The sequence below is a fragment of the Aspergillus tubingensis genome (assembly GCF_013340325.1).
Source record: "Aspergillus tubingensis WU-2223L DNA, scaffold_11, whole genome shotgun sequence".
NCBI classification, from domain to species: Eukaryota; Fungi; Ascomycota; class Eurotiomycetes; order Eurotiales; family Aspergillaceae; genus Aspergillus; species Aspergillus tubingensis.
The window spans coordinates 1,578,939-1,600,551 of NW_023336285.1; the positions used below are offsets into that span (position 1 = coordinate 1,578,939).

Sequence of the window (21,613 nt, forward strand, 5' to 3'; positions counted from 1 at the left end):
TATACCATTATCGGCAGCAACCATATTCTGCAATCCAGAACTTGTACTACTAATTGTGTGACCTTTTTGGATTCTCAGGGGGTATATGGGATTATGGTTGGGCGTCGAGCTTTGTCACTACACACAGCATATGAGTAGGAATTGTCGCGACCTAGCATGCAGTGTGCATGTGGTTATATTTATAGGGAAGTACCCTAGGCGATATGACGTTAGCATCATGAGTTTGAGAAACTATGGATTAAAATTACTTGTCTGTCTCGCATCCAGAGATTGCAGGCTGATTACTCACTCACTGTGCTTTCAGGGCGAGACGACACAGATGCAGTTCTCAAGGTAACATATCGGGTCGGATGAAACTCCAGGCCAGTTGTGTAACTCATCTACGTAGCACGATAATGCAGCTTTTGCGCGGCACTTTCACGATGTGATATGCTACATTGCATATCACCCACTGTTCGAAAGGGACCTGAATAGAACGTTCCTGATGTCACAAAACGCTTTGTAGCTGCCGCAATAAGGTTGTAGTCGCTGCCGGCAAGTGTCTGGTACGTGGACTGTTTCGTGGCATTTTCCAGCACTGTGGGACATCCCACAAGGGTGTGATAGGTAACGGATATGCGTTTTTGACAGTGAGCTTTTCCTAGGCGGCACAGTAGCGACTGACGTGTGGTAATTCCGATTGCACTGGATTGCTCTTGATGTTAGCCTTGTGGTTACTCAACGAAGGTGATTGGAGCTAGCTTTAGTGTACCTATGTGACGATGACTGAATAGAGTTCTCACTTTACTCTCCTGACCAACGGTAGAGGATGCCGATGACACGGTTTCAGATATGCAAAACGCGAAGAAGTACGAATCATTCATTGATAAGTCATATATGAATCAGTAATGTCAGCAAGACAGACGGTGAAAATGCCATCGTCCTCGTACTATAATAATATCCGTTCGGCGCTGTATTCGCCAATGTTTGGATGCTGGAATTCAAGTGATGGAGACAAGCTTGAGGTTCACAACACAAACCTTTTTGGCCGTGTGGCACATGATCGAAAGCCGCCCAGGTAGTACTAGTACGGTGAGACTTGTTGGTCGCCTCGTATGTCAGTAACCAGAGAACCTAAGTCACATGTCAAAAGACAAGCTTGCATCTATCGGAGTACTGAAATCTGAGTCAGAGTAAGTAGGCATCAATAGTCTTTACAAGATCAATCGATGTCCATTCCAGATTAGCAAAAGGTTATTCCAGTTGGATATACGGAGAATCATTGGAATCCCGGTAAATACTGAAAATACTAGAGAACCCTCAGGCCTTTCATTCTGCATTTAATGCCCTTAAGGCAGTAACTGTCATAAGATTATCATGCTAAATTGACGTCGGTTTGTATATAGAAGAATGCTCCGCAACTTTCAATTAATCCATCCACGTCACACTCTTGGTAACCAGGAATTCCTCCAGTCCCTGGGATGCATTAAAGCGGCCCCATCCACTGTTCTTAACTCCACCGTGCGGTAGGACAGCTTCGTCATGGATGGTCATACTGTTGATATGGACAGCACTGCAAAACATCAGCTACTTTCGCATTTCTTTCAAGGCACAGACGGATAGAGGAATAATGGCTTACCCTGACTGGATCTTGCGGGCCATGGCCAGGCCCTTGCGTAGATCTTCGGTAAAGACCGCCGCGGACAAACCATAGCCACTACCATTGGCGATCTTGATTGCCTCTTCATCGCTCTCAACAATCATGCATGCTGCCAAGGAGGCAAAAGCCTCTTCTTGCCAAGCCGCCATCTTTTCATTGACACCACCCAGGAGCACAGGCGCCATCCGAACGCCATTGTCTGATTGAGCGGAGTCGTGGTCTACAGATCCGTGAATCAAGTGGGCTCCACCTGCCAGAGCATCTTTGACGAGATTGCTAACCCGTGCTTTTGACGCCATGTTCACCAAAGTCGGAGGCTGAGACGCAGGGTCTACGCTGGATGTGAGTGCCTTCTTCAGCGCCTCGATGAAGACGGGTGCAATGGAGGAGTGAACGAGAATGCGATCAGTTGCCATGCAGATTTGGCCAGACTATGCAAAATCAGTCATCGGAAGCGAGAATACGGTAGCATATGGTGTAAAGGCGAGCTACATACGTTCAGATAAGCGCCCGCAAGAACTCCCTTTACAGCAGTCTTGATATCAGCATCTGCACAGACGATGGCGCTGTTCTTGCCTCCCAACTCCATCAAGCATGGCTTGAGATTCTGACCACAAGCGCCCGCAATCTTTCTGCCTACGGCCGTGCTGCCGGTGAAATTGATCTTGCGCACGGCCGGGTGCTCGATCATGGCGTTAACCACTTCGGGGGCATCCTGGGGGCGGCATGATACCAAATTCAGACATCCAGCAGGCAGGCCTGAATCATGGAAAGCGCGCGCAAGTGCCCAGTACGAGCAAGGAGAGAGCTCAGAGGATTTCAAGATAGTCGTGTTGCCCGCCGCAAGTGCACAGGCTGCAGAACGGACTCCAAACACATATGGAGCATTCCTGCTAGGTCAGTCGATAATTCACATGTAGGAATGGTGACGGGCATACCAGGGCACGATCCCGAGGATCACCCCCATGGGCTCCTTGTAGATCATGGCACTTTGGCCCTCCTCTTCGACAACGGGGACGCTACCACAAATGGAAGTGATGCGCCCCGCGATATCCCTCAACATGCGGATCCCGAGTGGAACGATGAAATGTTGTGACGCACCCACATCTGCGCCCATCTCAGTTCGCATATATTCGGCATTCTGCTCGAGGCGGCTCTCCAGAATATCGGCTGCCTTTAGCAGGAGATCACGCCGAACTGTGGGTTTTGTTTGCGACCAAGAAGGAAACGCGGCCTCTGCGGCCTCAACGGCGCGGATGGCATCTTGAGCCGAGGCTGATGCAGTTGTCCAACAGGTCTGGTTGGTATAGGGGCTAATGACGTCGAAGGTCGAGCCCGTGCATTCCTCTTGACCGTTGATGATCAAGGGGATCACCGGTGGGCGGGGAGGTGCAGCCATTGTAGGGTCTGTGAAAGTATGGGCGCGGGTAGAAACAAACGATAGTATGTGTTCACAAACGAAACATTCAGGCAATAGGGGTATCCCACCAGGGGGTTAGCAATCGGAATTAATAGGTAAGATGTTGTTTGAAGGACTGAACCACAATCGAAGACCCTGCATTCGGTGGGAGAATCAGCCGAGGAGTCAATTGATTACACAAACAAAGCCAATTCTACAACCACGACCCCACCTTTCCAGCTCGGCGGGGGGGAAGCCCTCACTCCAGCCACGTGTGACAACTGCCTCAGGATTGTTCCCAGGATCAATGTATTCTCCCTAAAGTTAAAATCACTATCCTATACACATATGAAACTCGCTACGTTGAGAGTGCCGCCATCCTCAACGAGGGTGAAGGGCATAAACTTGGAAGGAGACCAATTCTCAGATAGGGGTTCTACGGAGTACTCTCGGGTTTCATGCCACGGCAAATCCAAGTTACGACTCGTCACTATTTACCAGTACTGTTTACTCCCTACTCCATACCCCTGATGTCTTACCAGTAGTCTGTGGTGAATACTAGACAGCTAAGAATGCTAAGTCTCATCTCACTACATATATAGTCGATCAATGTTATGCATGCGTGCTGCACACGAACAGGGATGGAACCCTGTTGATACTGGGCCAGTTAAGGTGGCTCGCCAATCCACTTTTCAGAGACCATTGAGGAAACTATTCCAATAGCCGCAACTTTATGCATTGCAAGCCATGTGCTCGCTGACGTGAGAGATTTCAAGACTGTTGCCTTCCACGTACCTTTCCTCGGAAGCGCCGAGGTTGATCGTTGAGTTTAGGTAACGCTCGGCCCTTTTGGGAACCGGCGGCTGTCGATCAAAAAAGCCACCCGTGGTTCGGCAAATAAAAGCATTTGGATCAAACAGACATGGAACGGAAAGAGAAGCGGGAAGAAAGCCTGAAGTGAGGAAACTTCGACGATACCTGGATGGCTGGACTTTAATGGCCTTTTTGAACGAAGACCACTGTGTGTGATTACATGCCTCATTGCGAGTCATTATTACCACCTCAACCAGGGCAGTGGAGTAGCTGGGACAATTTGGCTGATTACTGCTGCGATGAGTGAAAATTTCTAAATGACTGGAACTAGGCAGAGTCGTTCATGATTGGAGGAAATGAAACCACAGTTCTCCAGTTTCAAGGAGCACGGGGCTGAACATACCCATCTGAGTTCCTTAGGGTTCCCGATAGGCTCTTCTATACCCACCTCACCCCTCGTCAGCCATCGCCTGATCCGCTTGTGCGGAAACACGGAATGCGCACTCAACAGTGCGTGCAATTGAATCCGCGATCGCCCTGAGTAACTTGTTTTATACTGCAGATTGTGGGATGAAGAACATATTGCAGATCAATCAATTCAATAGCAGAAAAATTAAACTTCCGAACTACCCCAAGTCTGGAGGGTTCTTCATTGATCTACTATCAACATGATGGAGAGTGAAACACTCTGGGCGCTATCACCGCCCATTGCGTATGCTCGCCACAATTAATACACTTGGAGCCAGGGTTCCTAGGCCGTGGATCCCGAGATCCCGATACATTGGAGCCGGGTGCGAAATGGGCTAGCTGAAGGTAGATTGGGATCTATATTAACTGATATTACGCTGGAAATTACCTTGCATGACCCTGGTGAATTGGGGTTGAAGCACAAGTCGGGAAACGCGGCGATTATATCGCCAAATGAGTTATCTATACTATCCGGGCTACCAGTATGACTGTTTACAAATCCAATGATGGCTTGTTACTTGCCACGAGGATGGGCTGTCTGTCAACATCAAAGTGGACACATTGGGACCACCCCGACTCAAGTCATACGACCGGCTCCACTTGCTTAGCACACCATAGAGGCTATCAGCGTGGACTGGTGAATGGTTTTTCGGGTGCGTTTCAAAGGACCAAAAATTCCAGTTTGTGGATTGTGTGGAAAAAGAGGAACCCGCAAATGAGAGGCTTGCTTTTAAGCTCGCAAGATGAGGGTCCTTTGGCTCCCTGCTCTATGGGCGCGGTGAGTATCCTCATACGGAAAGAGGGCCCATATCTAGATCTACCACTTTTCCCTGCGATCAAGCGTTCGAGATGCCCTTGATCCACTCGATACATATTCAATAGGCTTCCACCTTATTTTGTAGCTCTGTCCCTTTTTTCCCAGTCCACATAGTAGTTCATGCTCCGGCATATACTCGGGGTTGCCTTTGTTATATCTCAGCACCCTCCTCATTTCACTTGAACATTCGTTATCAACACTCATTTCCATATCTACCGCCCAAATGGACTACAAAGCGTAATGATCGCAGGCATCATATTGCTTACCCTCGCTCAATCAAACACTCGTTCATACTTATTCTTCCTATCCTAAAACCATTGTTCCCAGTAACACCCTGTCCAACATGGCTCCTACATCGAGAGGAGTCGAAATGATAAGCATCGTTACGGTGCTTGTTAGTCTCGCATTTTTAGCAGTCATTTTACGCATAGTCGCCCGATTCAAACGCAAAGTACATTTCGGGGTGGACGACTACCTTTGCTTCGCATGCATGCTCCTGCTAATTGGCATGCTCATTGAACTGTCACTTTGTGAGTTATCCTAGAAATTATTCACCAATACATAGTATTCAACCTTGCTAATAATCAATCAAAGGGGTCACCATCGGCGGCAATGGCTCTCATCAAAGCAAACTGAGCAACGAGACAATGATGAACTTCTACAAGGTACCAACCGCCCCTACCACACTCACATCCCTTCTTCGCCAACTAACCCACCTCAGATCTTCCTCGCCAACCAATTCACCTACTTCTCCCTCTGTCCCCTCATCAAAGTCTCAATCGTCTGCTTCTACCGCCGCATCTTCACCACCCGCACCTTCCAATGGACATCCTTCAGCATCAACGTCCTCATAAGCCTCTGGGGCCTGGGCGTCTTCCTCGCCTGCGCTCTCCAATGTCGCCCCCTAAAAGCCTACTGGGACCAGAGCGTCGACGGCCAATGCCTCGACGGCTACACCCTAATCGTTGTCAACCAAATCTTCAACGTGGTCATGGATTTCGTCCTCCTAGCCCTCCCCATCCCCTTGATCTGGGGTCTCCACCGCTCCTGGCAAGACAAACTCGCCATCAACGGCGTCTTCGCCCTCGGTGGCTTCGTTTGCTTCGCGAGTATCTTCCGCGTTGTCGTCCTCTTCTGGATCAACGAGTCGGATATGACCTATACCGTTTACCAAGCTACACTATGGACGCACATTGAACCGTCTATCGGGCTTATTTGCTCTTGTCTGCCCACCATCCGAGGCCTGTTTCCGAGAGGAAAGCTCTCGAGCAATAACTACAAGTACCGGAATGAGGTCCCTTATTATGGAAATACCGATGTCAGTACCTCGAACTTTGTGGCTACGGGTCGCAAAACTCCCACTGCGGAGTCTATTAAGTTGGAGAATGGTGTCCCGAGAAGGTCGAATTCGAGTGAGGGCGGTCTGCCCTCCAGTGTTAAGAGTAATGATACTAGCTGGCTGGATATTACTGTTCGCACGGAAATTGATGTTAGGCAAGATGATCTGCCACGGTATTTGAGATGAGGTCGGTCGACTGCGACACTTGATTCTACAGACCTTCTTTCGCCTTGATTTATATGCCAACTGAGCTTGACGCTCTTGTGGCGAGCAGCGCCGTTATGAGTGATCGTGTCAGGGTGTTTGACCTCCCTCTGAGCTTCGAATTTTTTTGAAACGTGCCTGAAATGGTACACACCCATCCGCATAGCGGTGTCGCGCACAGCTATATGGCACGTCGCTGTATCCCTGCGCGTGCATGTGCTACTACCTGCCACGGCAGATGAGATTTGTCTCTTTGCATACACAAAGAGGCAACTCGGAATTCCATGGGTACACAGACTTGGATGTCCCTTTGGCTTGAGATATGGCCAATCTTCATAATCATCCGGGCATCTCGTTCCATCGCTTCCGACACAGGTCACAGCTCCTGATCTTCACCTACATGCGACGCACGATATAACATACGCTTCTAACGACCATCACACACATGTACCATATATCATGTATTCTGCGCATCTTCTTATCATTACGCCTGTGAAACAAACATGTCGCTAGCTAATTGCTGATTCATGGTGTATCATTTCATACCCTTAATGCACTGTCGGCTGTCCAGCTGCGAATTCCTACTCTTATGTTAGCTCACTGTAGACCAAAGTAGCACTCAAACGATAGTACTCACCGGAAATGCATTGGTGATGCTCGTAGCCACTCTCTCCACATCTTCAGCTAAGCCCTGCACCCCAGCATCCCACTGCCGGATATGCTGTCCTGTAGTGGCATTCCCTCCGTCAAAGTATATTATCCCATCAATCTGATCAATACTCCCCTTCAAACGACCCTGCTCGACCATCCTCGCCGCATAATCCTCCGCCTTCTCTCCCGCTGTGAAGTCCCCACTCCCCTGGAGCCCCAGAATCGCACCCAATGCATCGGTCGTAATATTCTCGTAGAGCTTGCTAGCCGCAACCAGATTGTGTTCAACAACAGCCTTATCCAGCACGGTAGACCCATCCGCCGTCACAGCCAACTGATGCGGCGCCAACCGCTGCGCAAACGCAGCCACCTCCTCCGGATTCAGCAACCGATCCAAGAACATTTTCTCCAGGATAGCGAACTCATCCACCGACGTCGACCGATCGTCCTTATACAGCGTAGCCAGGATCCGAGACCGTTGCGGTCCAGCCGGAGCGAGCACCGCGCACCGAATAGCAGCCGCCAAAGCCTGCAACCGATCCTGTTCATCCACTCCCGCCGCAAGACTAACATTAAAGTATTCCTGACTAGCATCGAGGAAGCGCCGACGAGCATCCAAGATACGAGCCTGGGATAGCTTGAAATGCAGCTTCAACTCGTGATCCTCAATCTTACTCGGCAGGTTCTTAATCCGGTTCAAGAACGCTTCTGCACTTGTGGTATCATCCTCCTCGAGGTAGTATCTCACGATCCGAATCCATAGTCGCACCTTGGCGGCGTCGGAGACTAGCCGCTGTGAACTGTCGATGTGGATGCCCTGCAGGGCTTTCGCGGCGTCGGTGTACTGGCCTTCGGCTTCGTAGGCATCTGCGAGGAGCTCGCGGATCTGTGCATCTTGTTCTTCGACGGAGGTGGAGCGGGATTGGAGGAGGGTGATGGCGTGTTGACCGACGCTGATTTGGGTTTCTTGGGTGAGTTTGCGGAGGACGGCGATGAAGGAATCGAGGATGGGGCGGGCGGCGACGATGCTGATGTCTTCGCTGAGGACGGAGTCAAGGAAGTAGATTAGGTCTCTGGAGATCTGGGGTTCTGTGGATGTTGATACGATGTCGCCGAGGAGGTTGTTGTAGAGCTGCAGCTTGTTTTGGGGGTTCGCGGAGGATTCGATCTCCGCGAGGGCGGAGGTGATTTTTTGGGAGGCCATGGGTGTGGTTATGTGACTAGTAGGTGATTGTGAGGTTGATGTGGGATATGGTACTCGAGTAGGCGGGTAATTGCGGGTGGAAGTGGTGTTCTTTTGATGGGCAGAGGGGTTGATGAGGTGGTGTACGTCAGGAATATGGCGTGGATGCCGATGGAGAAGTGAAGCTGGGGAGCTTATCGATAAGGGACTACAAGCACAGCACTCAGTGCAGCACATCAAAATTAAAGATTTGCAACGTTCTTTGACTACTGACCTTGGGCAAAATGATACAATGGGGTATTCCTGTTTTATGCTTGAGTACTCTGACCCTTCATGGTATACTAAGACTCCGTCCTGTACATCCCCAAGAAATACATTCCTAGTGACGGGGGTTACCGCCTCAGAATACGGATTTTCCAAATATTGTGGGGGCTGACTTGGAACAGCCGTATCTAGTAGATTGAGCAAAAGCAAATTATCCAAAAAAATATCTTTAGGTTAATGTTAAAGTTGCAAGCTAGGACGCTGAGGCAGAAGTATGAATGGAATTGTATTAGTGTTTTCCTATTCGAAGCGCAAGTTGCCCACCGCCTTTGACGACCCGCTCGGGCGGCGGGTTTCTTGCTTGCGGCGACGCATCTTCCCCATTCGAAGCTTCAACATCGCGTACGTCACTGACGCTTTCTTTTGGACTCATTTAATCCCCTGATTTGTCGCTCTCTTACGCCTCGGTTACGATCGCTTCACTATCTTCGGAAAGTTGGGCTACTAGTCAACACTTTTGTTCGCTCCAGTATTAGGCTGTGTGGCGCCATGGTCCCCCAAGTCAAACAGGAGCCTGATTCCCAGACACCATACATCAAACCCGACCCATACATCAAACAGGATCCCGACAGCAAGGATACAGTGCTCGCTGATATTGACGATGAAGACTTGTATGAGGATGCGGGCGATCTAGACTTCTCGGCTGCAAACCAAAGCGTCTGGCTCTCACGGCTGCCCCGGTCACTATGGGAACATTGGGCGCATCTGTCAAACAGCGCCGGCGATGACGACGAGGAAATTCAGATCGGAACAATGAGGATTGAGGGTACACAAAATGATCTCAAACGGGTATGTCTCCATCTGCGAAGAACTTTGTCGAGGGACCTCGGTTTGTGTTTTTGTGTTACACGGACTGACTTTTGTGACCTTTGTAGGTCAGTTTGCGCATAAATGCACGAGAAGACAATCGCGATATTCCTAAAGACTACCTACTGCAACGGCAAACGATAACCTCAGAAAATGTTTCGCACTTGACGCAAAATACTTACCTTTTCACGGAGAGGGACCTCCCAGGTCATGAAAATCGAATGGTGGTTTTCGGCGAGGCGCGTTCGGCGCTCTATGAGTCGATGAAGCGGGAAATGAAGAAGAAGGAGCGCAAGAAGAAATGGGAGCCCTATGTCAGAAAAACTGTACCGAGTATGTACCCTGTTACTGCGACAAAGGTGGTCTTGCTGACATTGTTGCAGAACAAACGGCTTTGGTCGGGAGCGTGAGTGAAGAGTTCAACTGCCTTCCGGTTGAGAACGAGGAATTCCGGCGGCTATCGGAGAAGAAAGCTTTGGAGGCACTCAAACCGAAGCGTGAGACTGTATTTATCGATAAGATTCCGGGCAAGATGCTCCAGCCGCGCAATGCATTGCCTGGAGAGAAGGGTGCTTTTGTGGTAAGTTTTCCTTTGCCGTGCTTATTAGTTCTACTTGACTTACAAAATACTTTCCATTCCAGCAAGCAACGAGGCCAGCCAAGCCCAAGGCCCAGGAAAACAAAACCACGCGTATGCCTCAAAACGAACTGTTGGATCTTATCTACCAGTGCTTCAGGGAATACAAGTACTGGCCATTTAAGAACCTCAAGGCGAGACTGCGACAGCCCGAGGCTTATCTCAAACAAACTTTGGAAATGGTTGCGCATTTGGTCAAAGCCGGTGACTTTGCTATGACCTGGGAGCTGAAGCCCGAAGCGAGGGAAAGCAACTACGCCAATGCGATGTACAGCGATGCTAAGGATGAACTCGCACCGGGAGACTACAACTTCGAGGATGGCTCTGAAGAGGAGGCCACTCCTTCCGGCATGATGACCGATAATGACGAAGGACAGTTCGAGAACGTTGTTTAAGGATACGGATCCGATGTAGCATAAGGGCCATGGCGTTACTTTGGGGTTTGGGTGATTTGATACAGGCTGTTTAGATAGTATATTATGAGCGCCTAGATGACAGGCCCAACATCTAGCACACGTTTTTACAGAACAATATCATCGAGCTGCATCGCTCAAGTCAATGAAAATTTCTTTGTTCGAAGTAGAAAATCTCATAACATACTCCGTACTCCGTAGTCATTGTCAGACTATAGACAGCAATGGCATCCGTACAAAGCGCAGGAACACGTGACCATCGGCCGCCACACACCGCGTTCGTCATTTCATCATCCGCATCATCAACACAAGCTCATCTCTTACAACTCAGCGGCGTCTGTCATTCAGCTACCCAGTATAGACGAAAGATACTCCTTTGAGTGACTTGCTAACGTGGCTTTTGCCGCCTACTCAGGTTAAAATGACAGAAGATCAGGATCTGATGGCCAAAATCAGCCAGCTTGCTGGTAAGCGCATTCTAGCTATCCATAACCGTGCCGGCCTCTAACCTCCACCAGGCCAGATCAATAGGCACAAAACTCAACAGTCTCAGCCTGAGTCTCCCTACAGTAGTGAAATAGCTCCAGGCCAACACGTTTCGCGACATGTTCCTTACCGAGGTCGCGGGTGGGCGCCTTATCGTGGACGACACTACTCACGAGGCCGTCATGTAGCTCCCCATCGCCACCGTACCCTCATCCTCAACAACGCAACATCAGGTACACCTGGATCGGCTACTCCAGCTGGCACGGGGACTGATACAGACGGTGAGGCGCGATCTGCAACACCAAATGAGTGGGTTGTGAAACGCGATCGTCATATGCAGCTCATCAACACTTCGATATACGACAAAGAGACACAAGCGAGGACGAAGGCGATGGAGGAGAGTCGCCAGGCCAAGGCGCAAAAGAGAGCACAGGTCGAGCAGGCGAGAGTTATGAGTTACGCACAGGGCGTTGGCAGAGTCCATCCTACGGGCTTCGCGGCTCCTCAGGTGTCAACTACTGCAGACCCGTCAGCGGAGTATCAGGTTTTCGTCAACGACATACCGTTTCGGGTGTCGCGCGGTGGTGGCAAGCTGATCCGAGTGTCTGGTGCGTGCGCTGTAGATGCTCTGGTCAAGCGAACTAGCTTACCGGTCATAGATAATCCGAATACTGCCAACGCTACGCCAAAACGAGTGACAGTGGCAGGCGTCGCATTTGTCCGGAGCAAGAACGGAAATCTCCACCGCTTGGGTGCAGTTACATCAAAAAGGTGGCGGTTGTGTTGTCCATGTGGCGAGTTTGGAAGCTTACTTCAAATATAGAAAACCAATGACGGTCAAGAAGAAGAACGCGCTTTGCCAGCGATTCACTACGACGGGTACCAATGCTTTCCCTACACGAGGCCCTGAGTGGCCCTTGCCCCCATCTCATTATTGTTTCATCTTCTGCGGGATCACGCTGATCAGGATCTTCAAACGTTTAGGCAGCTGTTACAAAGGACCAACATGTCCCTATATTCATGACCCGAACAAGGTTGCAATGTGCAAGGACTTCCTCCAGACTGGTCAATGCAATGCAGGTATAAGTTGTGATCTCTCTCATGAGCCCTCGCCCCACAGATCCCCTGCCTGCGTGCATTTCCTGCGAGGGCGCTGCTCCAACCCCGAATGTCGCTATGCCCATGTTCGTGTGACCCCGGGCGCTCCTGTGTGCAGGGACTTTGCGGTTTTAGGATATTGCGAAAAAGGTGCCGAATGCGACCAACGACACGTTCACGAATGCCCAGACTATGCGAATGAGGGCGTTTGCAACAAGAAGCGCTGCCGCCTCCCCCATGTTGATCGGGCAGGACAGATCAGGAAAAATGCCGCTTCTAAGACTGATGCTACGGGCCTTGCGGAAGAGTCTGATGCATCCAGCGAGGAAGAAGAGTACGATGAGATTGACACGGATGACGTCGATTCGGACGATCTCGATGAGGATGAGCCCCAACTCATCGCGGCCGAGTCAGATACTGGCGAGGTGTCGCAACAACAGGACTACATCCGTCTTTAAACATTCATACCCACTAACCTTACTACAGTCTGTAATTGAAGTTGGCTTGGATTTTACGGATACCCCAAACAGAACAAGAAACGGGCAATGGCAAGAGGAAAGAAAAGCAAATAAAGCAGAAAGAAAGAAACAGAGAATAAGAGGGAAATAATTCATTACATAGTGGCCAATCAATGCCTGCCTTGAAAGTTTGATGCCTTACGGAATGTCGTGTTCCAGTCGCAAATGAAGATACCCCTATGCGTTCAGCATTTTGTTTACTTGCAGACGGTGTGTATACGAGTCCGTTTGACGATCTTGGATAAATCCTATGGGTTGGTAAGGAATGACACTTGGAAATGTAGTTTTACATGATGACGTTGTGTGTTGAGACGTGAAGCTATAGGTAGCATACCAATGGAGATGAATATCAATTTTTTGTTTCAGTTTCTGTTTATTGTATGCTACATCTCACTTACTTCCCTGCTGCAGACATTGCTTCAGACTAGCCACACGTGCTGCCCAGGGTGAGTCCGGGGCGTCAGGCAGTACCCATCCCCCTGTGTCCTCACATGGCGACCCCAGAGAGAGGGAGACAGAAGCAGACCGACGTGTGAGTCATACTCCCCCAACTTGACAGGAAGTCAGGTCGAAGACGATCAAAGCCGACGACCCCCACAGCGTGGATCCGCGTCCGATGCAATGCAATGCAAGCTAGCTCTTTAGTGTAGCGACTAACGGTGAAGATAACCAGCTAAGGGGAGGTACCTGGTCTCTGGCTGGTGCACTGCAAAATCCTAGCCCTGTCAATGGCTGCTTTACCCATATGGTTCGCATGGACCAAGGCGAGCCACGCTGCTTTTTTCCCTCTTTCCCTTTCCGAGTCCCTCTTTTTCTTTCTACCTAACCCAACTCTTACTTACCGCGTGTTCCGGGATGGCACGGGCGTTCTTTGTGCCGGTTGGAGCGATCAGGGCCGGCCGGGAGGACGACGATGAGACGCGACACCCGCCATTCCATGCCATGCCATGCCATGCCTTGAACCGTGCTGATGCGGATGCGGATTGCGGACACCAACGAGAAGCTGCCAGCCAGGCTGTTTAGTAGTCGAGTCTAAGCAAGTCGAGTTGAAACACCTGTCCTGGGGTCTTGTTTCATGTCTGTTAGTCCCGACTTTCCCATTGCCTCGTGGCTTGCTATTACTGCCCTGGCCCGGGGACCGGATGTCCTGGCACCTATCATCAATCCTCCTACTCACGTACAGAGTACATACATGTACATAACTGTACGCACAATCTTTGCTCCGTCCGATTACTACCGGCAGGGGGACCTTGCTTAGGCGATAATTAATAAATGCTCCTTGGGGGGTCTCAGTGGCACGATGTTTGTTCCGGGGATTGAGGAGGGGAGGAGGGGGCCTTAGCGACCTACCGCCACATGCCACAAGCCGTAGTCTGTATGTATGCATGGGGAATATCCATACTGCCTACTCACTAACTAACCAACTAGGTACTAGATAGATGACCAGGATGAAGGTACAAGGCAAGAGAAAAGAAAAAAAAAGGCGATCAGATCACGGACCGGTGCAGGTCGGTCAGTCTGTGCCTGATGACAAGCATCACCGCCAATTGGCTCGGATGGATCAGTTACGAGGGGAATGGCCCAATGACTGACATTCCTTCAACACCGATATTTTGCATCTTTAGTTTAGTTCAGATAGTTACTTTGGTATCTACCCGAAGAAGTGCCCCTCGTTTAGCTTTCTGGGGAAGATGCAAGTGGGATCCGATAGGCAGAGTCTTCGAGAATGGTCGACGGGGTCCACTATGTTAATTTCTTTTGTTCACTGCAGTCGAGGACCGAACTGGAGATGATACCGCAGATTGATATACTACTAGTAGTTACTAGTCACTTGCTTCGTAGTGGTGAGTAGTCAACCAGGGCTCTTTTGTTCCTTTGGATGCCCAGCCTACCGCTGATTGGCGGAACGCCGTAGATCAGGCCGGGAAACGTGACTTGGGGCGGTGCTGCTGCTGGAAGTTGCTTGTTCTGTACCTAGGAACTGGCTGACTGACTACAACTCTGGTGCCTAGCAATGAACTATTCCAGTTCTACAGAGTAGATGCTATTCTTACTATCCTATCCTACCTCAATTCTCAACTGCAAGTCATTTAGTTCCCAGAATTACCTCATTCCATCGCTCTCTACTTCCTGCTTCGTAATGCAAACTACTAAATTTATACGATCAGCAGCCTCGTTGGGCAACAATGGTATCATGCAACCGAGTCCGAGAAAGCCAATCTTCGAGAACGAGACTGACCGACCCACTGACCCGGGAGCTTCCTTAATTCTTTCAATTCGAGTATGACAATGTTCTCACAATTTATGCATCCTCTCTGAATAAGCCTATCGTCGTCGATCGTCCGTAAGCCATTGGCTTCTGAGCAGTGTGGTTATGATTGTGGTCGAGCCACCATCACGTCCAATCCGATCCCTTGTAAGAGCCAAAAAGAATCAACTCAACCCATTGCTGACGGCCAATTCCCTAGATAGCAGCCCGCATGCGCTGATTCTTCAAGAGGCGAAGTCTTAATTTCCGTTCAATTAGCACCACTCCACCGGTCGCTTCTCTCGCCTCTTTCAATTGGACCCGGGGCTGGTGTACACCGCCAGAATGGCCACTCGGCATCGTCATCGCAAGACGAGCGATTACCCGGAATGGGGACAGGTCGCCAGTCACGGCAGGCCCGAGATGCTCCTTCTCCTTGTCCTGATGGCAAATTTCGAAATGAGAAATCAGATTTAGACTTGTCGACTGCATTCACGTGTCTGTCTGCCGCTGACCACCCACCCCCTTTCCCCCGGCCTGATCCTATCCAGGACCCCGGGTTGAATAACGGTCAGGTTCCATACCCACACCCAACTCTTCCCTTCCCACCCACTCCTGCACACCGTACATGTTCGCCTCCTTTGCTGCAATTCCAAATCACCATGAGGATTCGCCTTAGCCCAATCAGAAATGAGAAAGAAAAAGAACACCAAGAAAGAATACTGCTTCTAGGGTATTGTTTCAAGTTGTCTTTTTGGCTCGTATCCGATTGGGTTTGCTTCCCTTGTCTTTGTTGTTCACTGCTGATTTGCTTCTGACTCGATATCGGGATGCAATCCGCTCCTTCGTCCCCTCTTCACTTGGTGCATGAGATGATCTGAACACCGGCAAAGTTCATGCATTGCATCAGCAGTAGCAGGAGCAGCAGCAGCAGCAGGCATATGTAGGGCAAGTTAATTGCTTTTTTTTTCTTTTCTGTGTCTTCTTTTGCATTTCACGTTCCACGCGATTGTCGCGAATAGCGGGCACCGCTGCTTTTGCCGGCCCTGGATATGACATGCTTACGGACTGACTCTTTGCTTTTGGGATTTCCATGCGTACCCGATACCAATGCACATCGGTAGTAGTCGCTGCGTAGATGAGATGATCGATACATTCAATTCCTTCTCATCCCATCCCGCCTTTGTCCTTGATTATACGTACCACAAGGTAAAATTGCCTGTCTACCTGTGAAACGTGGCATCCAATCTTACTCCATACAATAGCTTCATTCTTCTCTACACAGTATACCAATAACATGAACACAACCCAGTAAGGCTAAGCCTACAGAGTAAGCAACAGAATTAACCCATGACATCAACACACATACAAACCCCAACAACAGCTCCATCCATCCTAGCTCATCAACATCCTGAAACACCAAGTCATCAAGGGGGATGGATGGAGAAAGCACAAGCACAAAACACGGATTCCATTCCATCCCAATCAGGAAATCATCTAGACCGGTAAAGCTTCGAGAAAACAAACCGGAGGAGGGGAAGCCGTAGGCAGTGTGACTCATACCTCTCTTCTACTTTCTGGTGCACTGCTACTACGCAGCGCACATACCAACAAACCTCCGCGTAGGTACACACTCAGTAGTCTAAGTGGTCGGTGACGACGTCCAAGCTTGCTTTACTTGCTTGCCGACTCGACTAACTAGCAGCATACTATTCTAGTAAATAAGTAGTATAGCGCAGTGAGTGAGTGGGTCTTGGATTCTTCTGGTCTGTTTCATCTTATCGATAGTAGATAGTTGGCGGTAAGTAAGTGGACTTTCTAATTGCTACTTCGGTCCTTGTGCATACTGTAGGATTTCGGGGACTAACTATCTATGTTACTATGTTATGTTATGTTTTGTTGTTGCTTTGGGGCGGTGGATGTGGATCGGCGCAGGCATTGTTGTGTAACTATGTACTATGCTTCGCTGCTTGCGATTTAATTACATGTTGAGGATTTTCGGGATATTGATGCCTCGAATTAGAGGGGTTAGGACACGTTGGTTTGGGAGGAGGAGGGGGAAGGTGATGCTGTGATATCATGCTATCGGCCGAATTGGAGGGGAAGGTTCTCGGACGTCATTCGGTTCTTCAGGTAGTAGTAGTAGTATGAGAGGAGTGATCTTACTGTAGTTGTGATGCTATAGTGTCTGAGGATATGTATTGTAGCATCACTGCGTTAAGCCAATCATGGAGGATGGGTAAGCAATGCTTGCTACAGAGTACTACTCACTCACTGCTAGTAGGTCTATCCAGTAACATACCTAGTACCTACCTACATATTTTGAAACACCACAAGCCATATGGCAACACCCAGACAAGGCAAACCAAGGCAACGCACATGTCTAGTTAAGGCACATACCAATCTACCTCACCCCTTATCTGCAGAAAATCACATTCCACCAACAACAGCCTCACATCACATCACCTCCAAGCTCGAAACTCTAGCTCGAGCTCGAGCTCCAGCTCCAGCTCTAGCTTCTGCTTCTACTCCTGCTTCCTGCCAAGCCAAGCAAAGATAGGCGCAAACCGTTTCTTGCCTTGGCCATGGGCCATGACCATGGATGGCCATATGCTTCAACCCAAACTCGCCCTGTCTCTGCATGAGAACCCAGATCGTGCGGTGCGCACGGCCAAGGATCCGAGCGAGATGCGATGACATCGATTGGATTGGTTCGGTTTCCCCGCAGGAAAAAGTGCAAGAAAGGGGGAAGAAGCAGTGATGCCTTACCTGGGGTTAATTACTGGCAATTATCAGTTTTTGTTTCTGGTATTCAGTTAGTTGAGTAATAGGAAAGTAAACTGAGGTAAAGTACGGAGTAAGTACTAACTAGTAGATAGATGACGAATTCTGTTACTGGTGATGGTCACAGGTGGAGGGAGGGACGGGATGGAGGATGCGATTGATGATAATTTACTCCGTGTGTCCTTCCTAATTGGGAAATTACCAAACATTAAGTTTTTTTCCCTTGTGATTATTTTCTTTTCGGTCGATAGACTGACTGAATGGATGGATGAATGACTTCCATCTCGTGACTCCGCCGTTGAGGTTACCCAGTAAGTAGTTACTTAGGTAAGACGGTTACCTAAGGACGAAACAGACAGGGTGAGTGGATATGGCTAGCCTAACAGTTACTAGATACTAGTATCAACCGCCACACGACACGAAGAAAGAGAAAGAAAATGCAGGTGAACCGTCAAAAGTGGATTAAGCTCCATAAGTTGATGGTGGTGCTTATACCAAAAAAGGTAATTTAACTGACTACTACCTACCTGCCTGACTAGTGAAGCACAGAGGTAGGTAGGTAGGTAAGTCAGTGACTTGCTTACTTACAGTAAACTAAACTACTAAGAGCCTGGCACCAACGCCAAAATCGAGAAAACAAAAAAGCAAATAAAAACACCCGCTCGGCAAATCATCCCCAAAAAGAAATAAAATTAAATCAATCAAACCGTAAACCTGATTAATATCTGTATCTGACTGGAGGACATCCAGTCCAAGATGAAATCCAAAGAGAGAGTGTGTGTCCGTGCTTTTTTGTTTCTGCATCTGAGTTGCAGCTTCCGTGCGGTATGTGCATTTCAGGTAATCTGTCATGGAATTGGTTCGAAAAGCACGGGCGGGCGCGCGTGTGTGTGTGAGTGAGTGTGTGTCGCAACAGAACGGGTGTGCATGCGATGCGCGCGCGCCGATTGAAGGGGCCGCGCGGGCAGGCAATGACCCAGTCTAACCGAAATGGCAAAAGGGCCCTTTTGTTTTGTTTTCGTTTTTTGATTTGTCGTCCACCCGTGGAATGACTGGGCTGGGTTGGTTTTCTTTGTGGTCATTGGTTGTGGATCAACTTCTTTGGATGGGTTGGATGGATCTCCCTTCTACGGGCCGGCCCTAACGGTACCAGAGATGAATTCGTGGTGGTTTCCTAAATTCTCTATCAAGGTGCTATGGAGGGGAAAAAGCAAAATAGAAGCATGTGTATAGCATGGTGGTGGTGAATGATTATGGTAGCAAGTGAAAGCAAACATCTAGGCTTGGGAGAGGCTGCTGTCACGGGCATATCACACCAACAATAAGAATTACGATAAGAACGGGGCTTCAATGAAGGATGCGATGCTAGCCCATCGGATCATTCTCTCCTTTAAGCCGGTCTTAGCAGGAAACACTCCGTACTTCTTCATCAGCATCAACAGCCTGATCCAGCCTCAGGAGCTTTTTGGTTCCCAGCGCTCTGGCGTGCAATGCTGATGATCACAATGGAAATAGTTTCCTCTCAGCCCATGAGGGATGTCGCACTGTTGCGCGCGCGAATGATTGGTCATGCCCGCAACTGAAGGCTGGAGGGCGATACGCTTCATGCCCGGGGGTGTGGGATGGGTGATGGTGTTCCGTACGTATTGTATGACATTGAGTCCGTCCATCTGATCCCAAGCCCGCCTGCTCTCTCTTCCTCCCACCGGAAGGAAAAAGTATGAGGGGGAGGGAGGGGGGTATGGCCTCATCGTCTGGTATTCTTGGTATTGTCCTGTAACTCACGACTCGCCCTATCCCAGGGGTCGATCATGGGATGGATGCACACTGACTGAGCGCACAGACGATCTCCTCTTTTGGGCATCATCTTTCCCAAATCCAAAACACCGAGAAGCCAAGAGAGCCCCCCTCCTCCTCAGGTCCTGGTAGGATGAACGGGCCTGTTGTTCAGGTACCTACCCACCTACATATGTACGTATATTGTGGGATCATCATCGAACCTGAGGATGAATAGGAAGGGAGGGGTTCTGTTGTGGTGTGGTGTGTGCTTGAAACCATGAACCCAGTGTGCTGGACCCCAGGTACCAATCAATCATTTTGCGTTCCCGGATGTGATTGATTACTGTCGGGAGGGATAGAGAAGGGAAACGCATGCCTGAGTTCGGGCTGCTACGGGATAAGCGACTGGCAGAGAGAGACAGACAGACACAGAGAGAGACGGAGGACAGGCACATGGATTGACGGAAGTTTCGACTGTATCGGATAGAGGGGTCGTACTGTCAGGAATGATCGAATCGATAGGCTATCGATATCCGATTTGTGGCCCCACCCGTAATACTAACCATGGTTCTGATACCGACCACCTTCTGCACCCACTACACTACTTACAGACATCTAACTAACTAACTATACTAGCATGGAAACTTATGGTCCCTACTCCTCCTACCACGGACTTACTTCGTACGACTCCGGTCTCTAACCCACTCTCTACCCGGAGACCGGCACTCACTGGGAAGGGTAGTATCTACGAAAAGTAGAGTCCCAGTTAAGAACTCATCCCGAGCTGCTATCCATCGGTCCGGATGATTGACTGATGTTGGTATTCCAAAAGTCAAAAGTTAAGGTTAGTTGAGACAGGCAACGGCATATAGCCGCCGTTATAGACGGGCGAGGGCTCTTTGTCGATATTGTTGGTTAGGTTTGGCGGTTAGGGTTGATTATTATTCTATTCTAATTATGCGACAGTTGGGGGGGAAGATCCCACCGAATTCCTTCGGCCTATCATCTATCACATCCTGCACTATGTATGAGTCGCGTCTGGTGAAAAGCATACTCACTTACTAAGGTCGGTAGGTATCTCCTACTTTCTAGTTTCTACTACTATTGCTAGATGGTTTAGGTAGTAAGTAGTAAGTATAATCTCACGGATAATGGTGATGCTTCCTTTGATGTAATTGGGAAATAAAATGAAGAAGGTTAGGCCTACAATAAAGTACTACAGTAGATAGTAGACTACCGGCAAGGCGATCATCGGGATTCTTCCAGGGCAGCAATATTCTCGCTAGTTAGCCTCCTTAGTCCGCTAGCAAGTACCTACATTTGACGATGTGAATAACCTCAACCTTTACCAACCCAGGGGATAAGATCAATCATCATGGGTACTACACGAGAAGCGTCACGATCATGATTCGTCTCTAGTCAAAAGCACTGGACGAGTAACCAGCCAGGAACGATGATTATTCATCCACCCTTCTCGTCCCAAAGGTTCCCCTGCCAGCTGCACGTCTGCCCAACGAAGCATCCAATGATCGCTCCTCGTTAATCTCGGGAGCAGTCAGAAATGTCGCCTCGTCTTTTGACTTTTCCGCTGACCGCCGGATGCTCGTTGGGTGGTTTTGGGGGTGCGGCCGATTAGTGAGCGAGGAAGTGCGAGCGATGGGTCTGTGGTCTGTGGTTTCTACCTACTACTTTGTTTAGGGCCGATGGAGAAGGGAAGAAAGAAGGCCGTGGGAAAATCATGGGCACGGGAATTAGGTGGGATTTTTTGGTTTTGGTTTTTTTGGGGTGTTTTTCTCTTGGGCTCACTCACTCTGCTTCTCTTCCTCATTTTTTCCTTATTTTATTTTTTATTTTTATTTTTGTTATTTTTTCTCTCTCCCTTATTTTTTTCTAGTGCCTATTTTTCTGGTTCCCCCCATGATTGCCGCTGTTGGTCCGTCTGTAGGTTATGGGTCAGGTCCCAGAGAGAAAGTATGGTTATGATTATAGTTAGTGTTTTTATTTTT

The 21,613-nt window shown here is 49.2% G+C and overlaps 5 protein-coding genes across 5 annotated transcripts; 3 read left to right on the forward strand and 2 right to left on the reverse strand.

Moving 5' to 3' along the window:
• Nucleotides 1–1,407: 1,407 nt before the first annotated feature.
• On the reverse strand, nt 1,408–3,038 carry AtWU_09877 (aldehyde dehydrogenase; the record flags this gene model as incomplete). The annotated part of the gene is made up of 4 exons (XM_035504983.1): nt 1,408–1,552; nt 1,619–2,070; nt 2,136–2,529; nt 2,578–3,038. 4 exons carry the CDS (start codon nt 3,036–3,038, stop codon nt 1,408–1,410), a joined length of 1,452 nt encoding a protein of 483 aa, XP_035360876.1.
• A 2,441-nt stretch (nt 3,039–5,479) lies between these two features.
• Nucleotides 5,480–6,661, forward strand: AtWU_09878 (uncharacterized protein; the record flags this gene model as incomplete). Its single annotated transcript, XM_035504984.1, has 3 exons — nt 5,480–5,666; nt 5,731–5,801; nt 5,858–6,661. 3 exons carry the CDS (start codon nt 5,480–5,482, stop codon nt 6,659–6,661), a joined length of 1,062 nt encoding a protein of 353 aa, XP_035360877.1.
• Nucleotides 6,662–7,227: 566 nt separating this feature from the next.
• AtWU_09879 (COP9 signalosome subunit CsnD) lies at nt 7,228–8,534 on the reverse strand (the record flags this gene model as incomplete). The annotated part of the gene is made up of 2 exons (XM_035504985.1): nt 7,228–7,260; nt 7,317–8,534. The coding sequence occupies 2 exons, from the start codon at nt 8,532–8,534 to the stop codon at nt 7,228–7,230; spliced, it is 1,251 nt and encodes a 416-aa protein (XP_035360878.1).
• Nucleotides 8,535–9,326: 792 nt separating this feature from the next.
• On the forward strand, nt 9,327–10,676 carry AtWU_09880 (transcription factor IIF subunit TFG2; the record flags this gene model as incomplete). Its single annotated transcript, XM_035504986.1, has 4 exons — nt 9,327–9,626; nt 9,713–9,977; nt 10,028–10,224; nt 10,287–10,676. 4 exons carry the CDS (start codon nt 9,327–9,329, stop codon nt 10,674–10,676), a joined length of 1,152 nt encoding a protein of 383 aa, XP_035360879.1.
• A 439-nt stretch (nt 10,677–11,115) lies between these two features.
• On the forward strand, nt 11,116–12,736 carry AtWU_09881 (CCCH zinc finger protein; the record flags this gene model as incomplete). The annotated part of the gene is made up of 4 exons (XM_035504987.1): nt 11,116–11,161; nt 11,213–11,788; nt 11,840–11,951; nt 12,004–12,736. 4 exons carry the CDS (start codon nt 11,116–11,118, stop codon nt 12,734–12,736), a joined length of 1,467 nt encoding a protein of 488 aa, XP_035360880.1.
• Between the last annotated feature and the right edge of the window lie 8,877 nt (nt 12,737–21,613).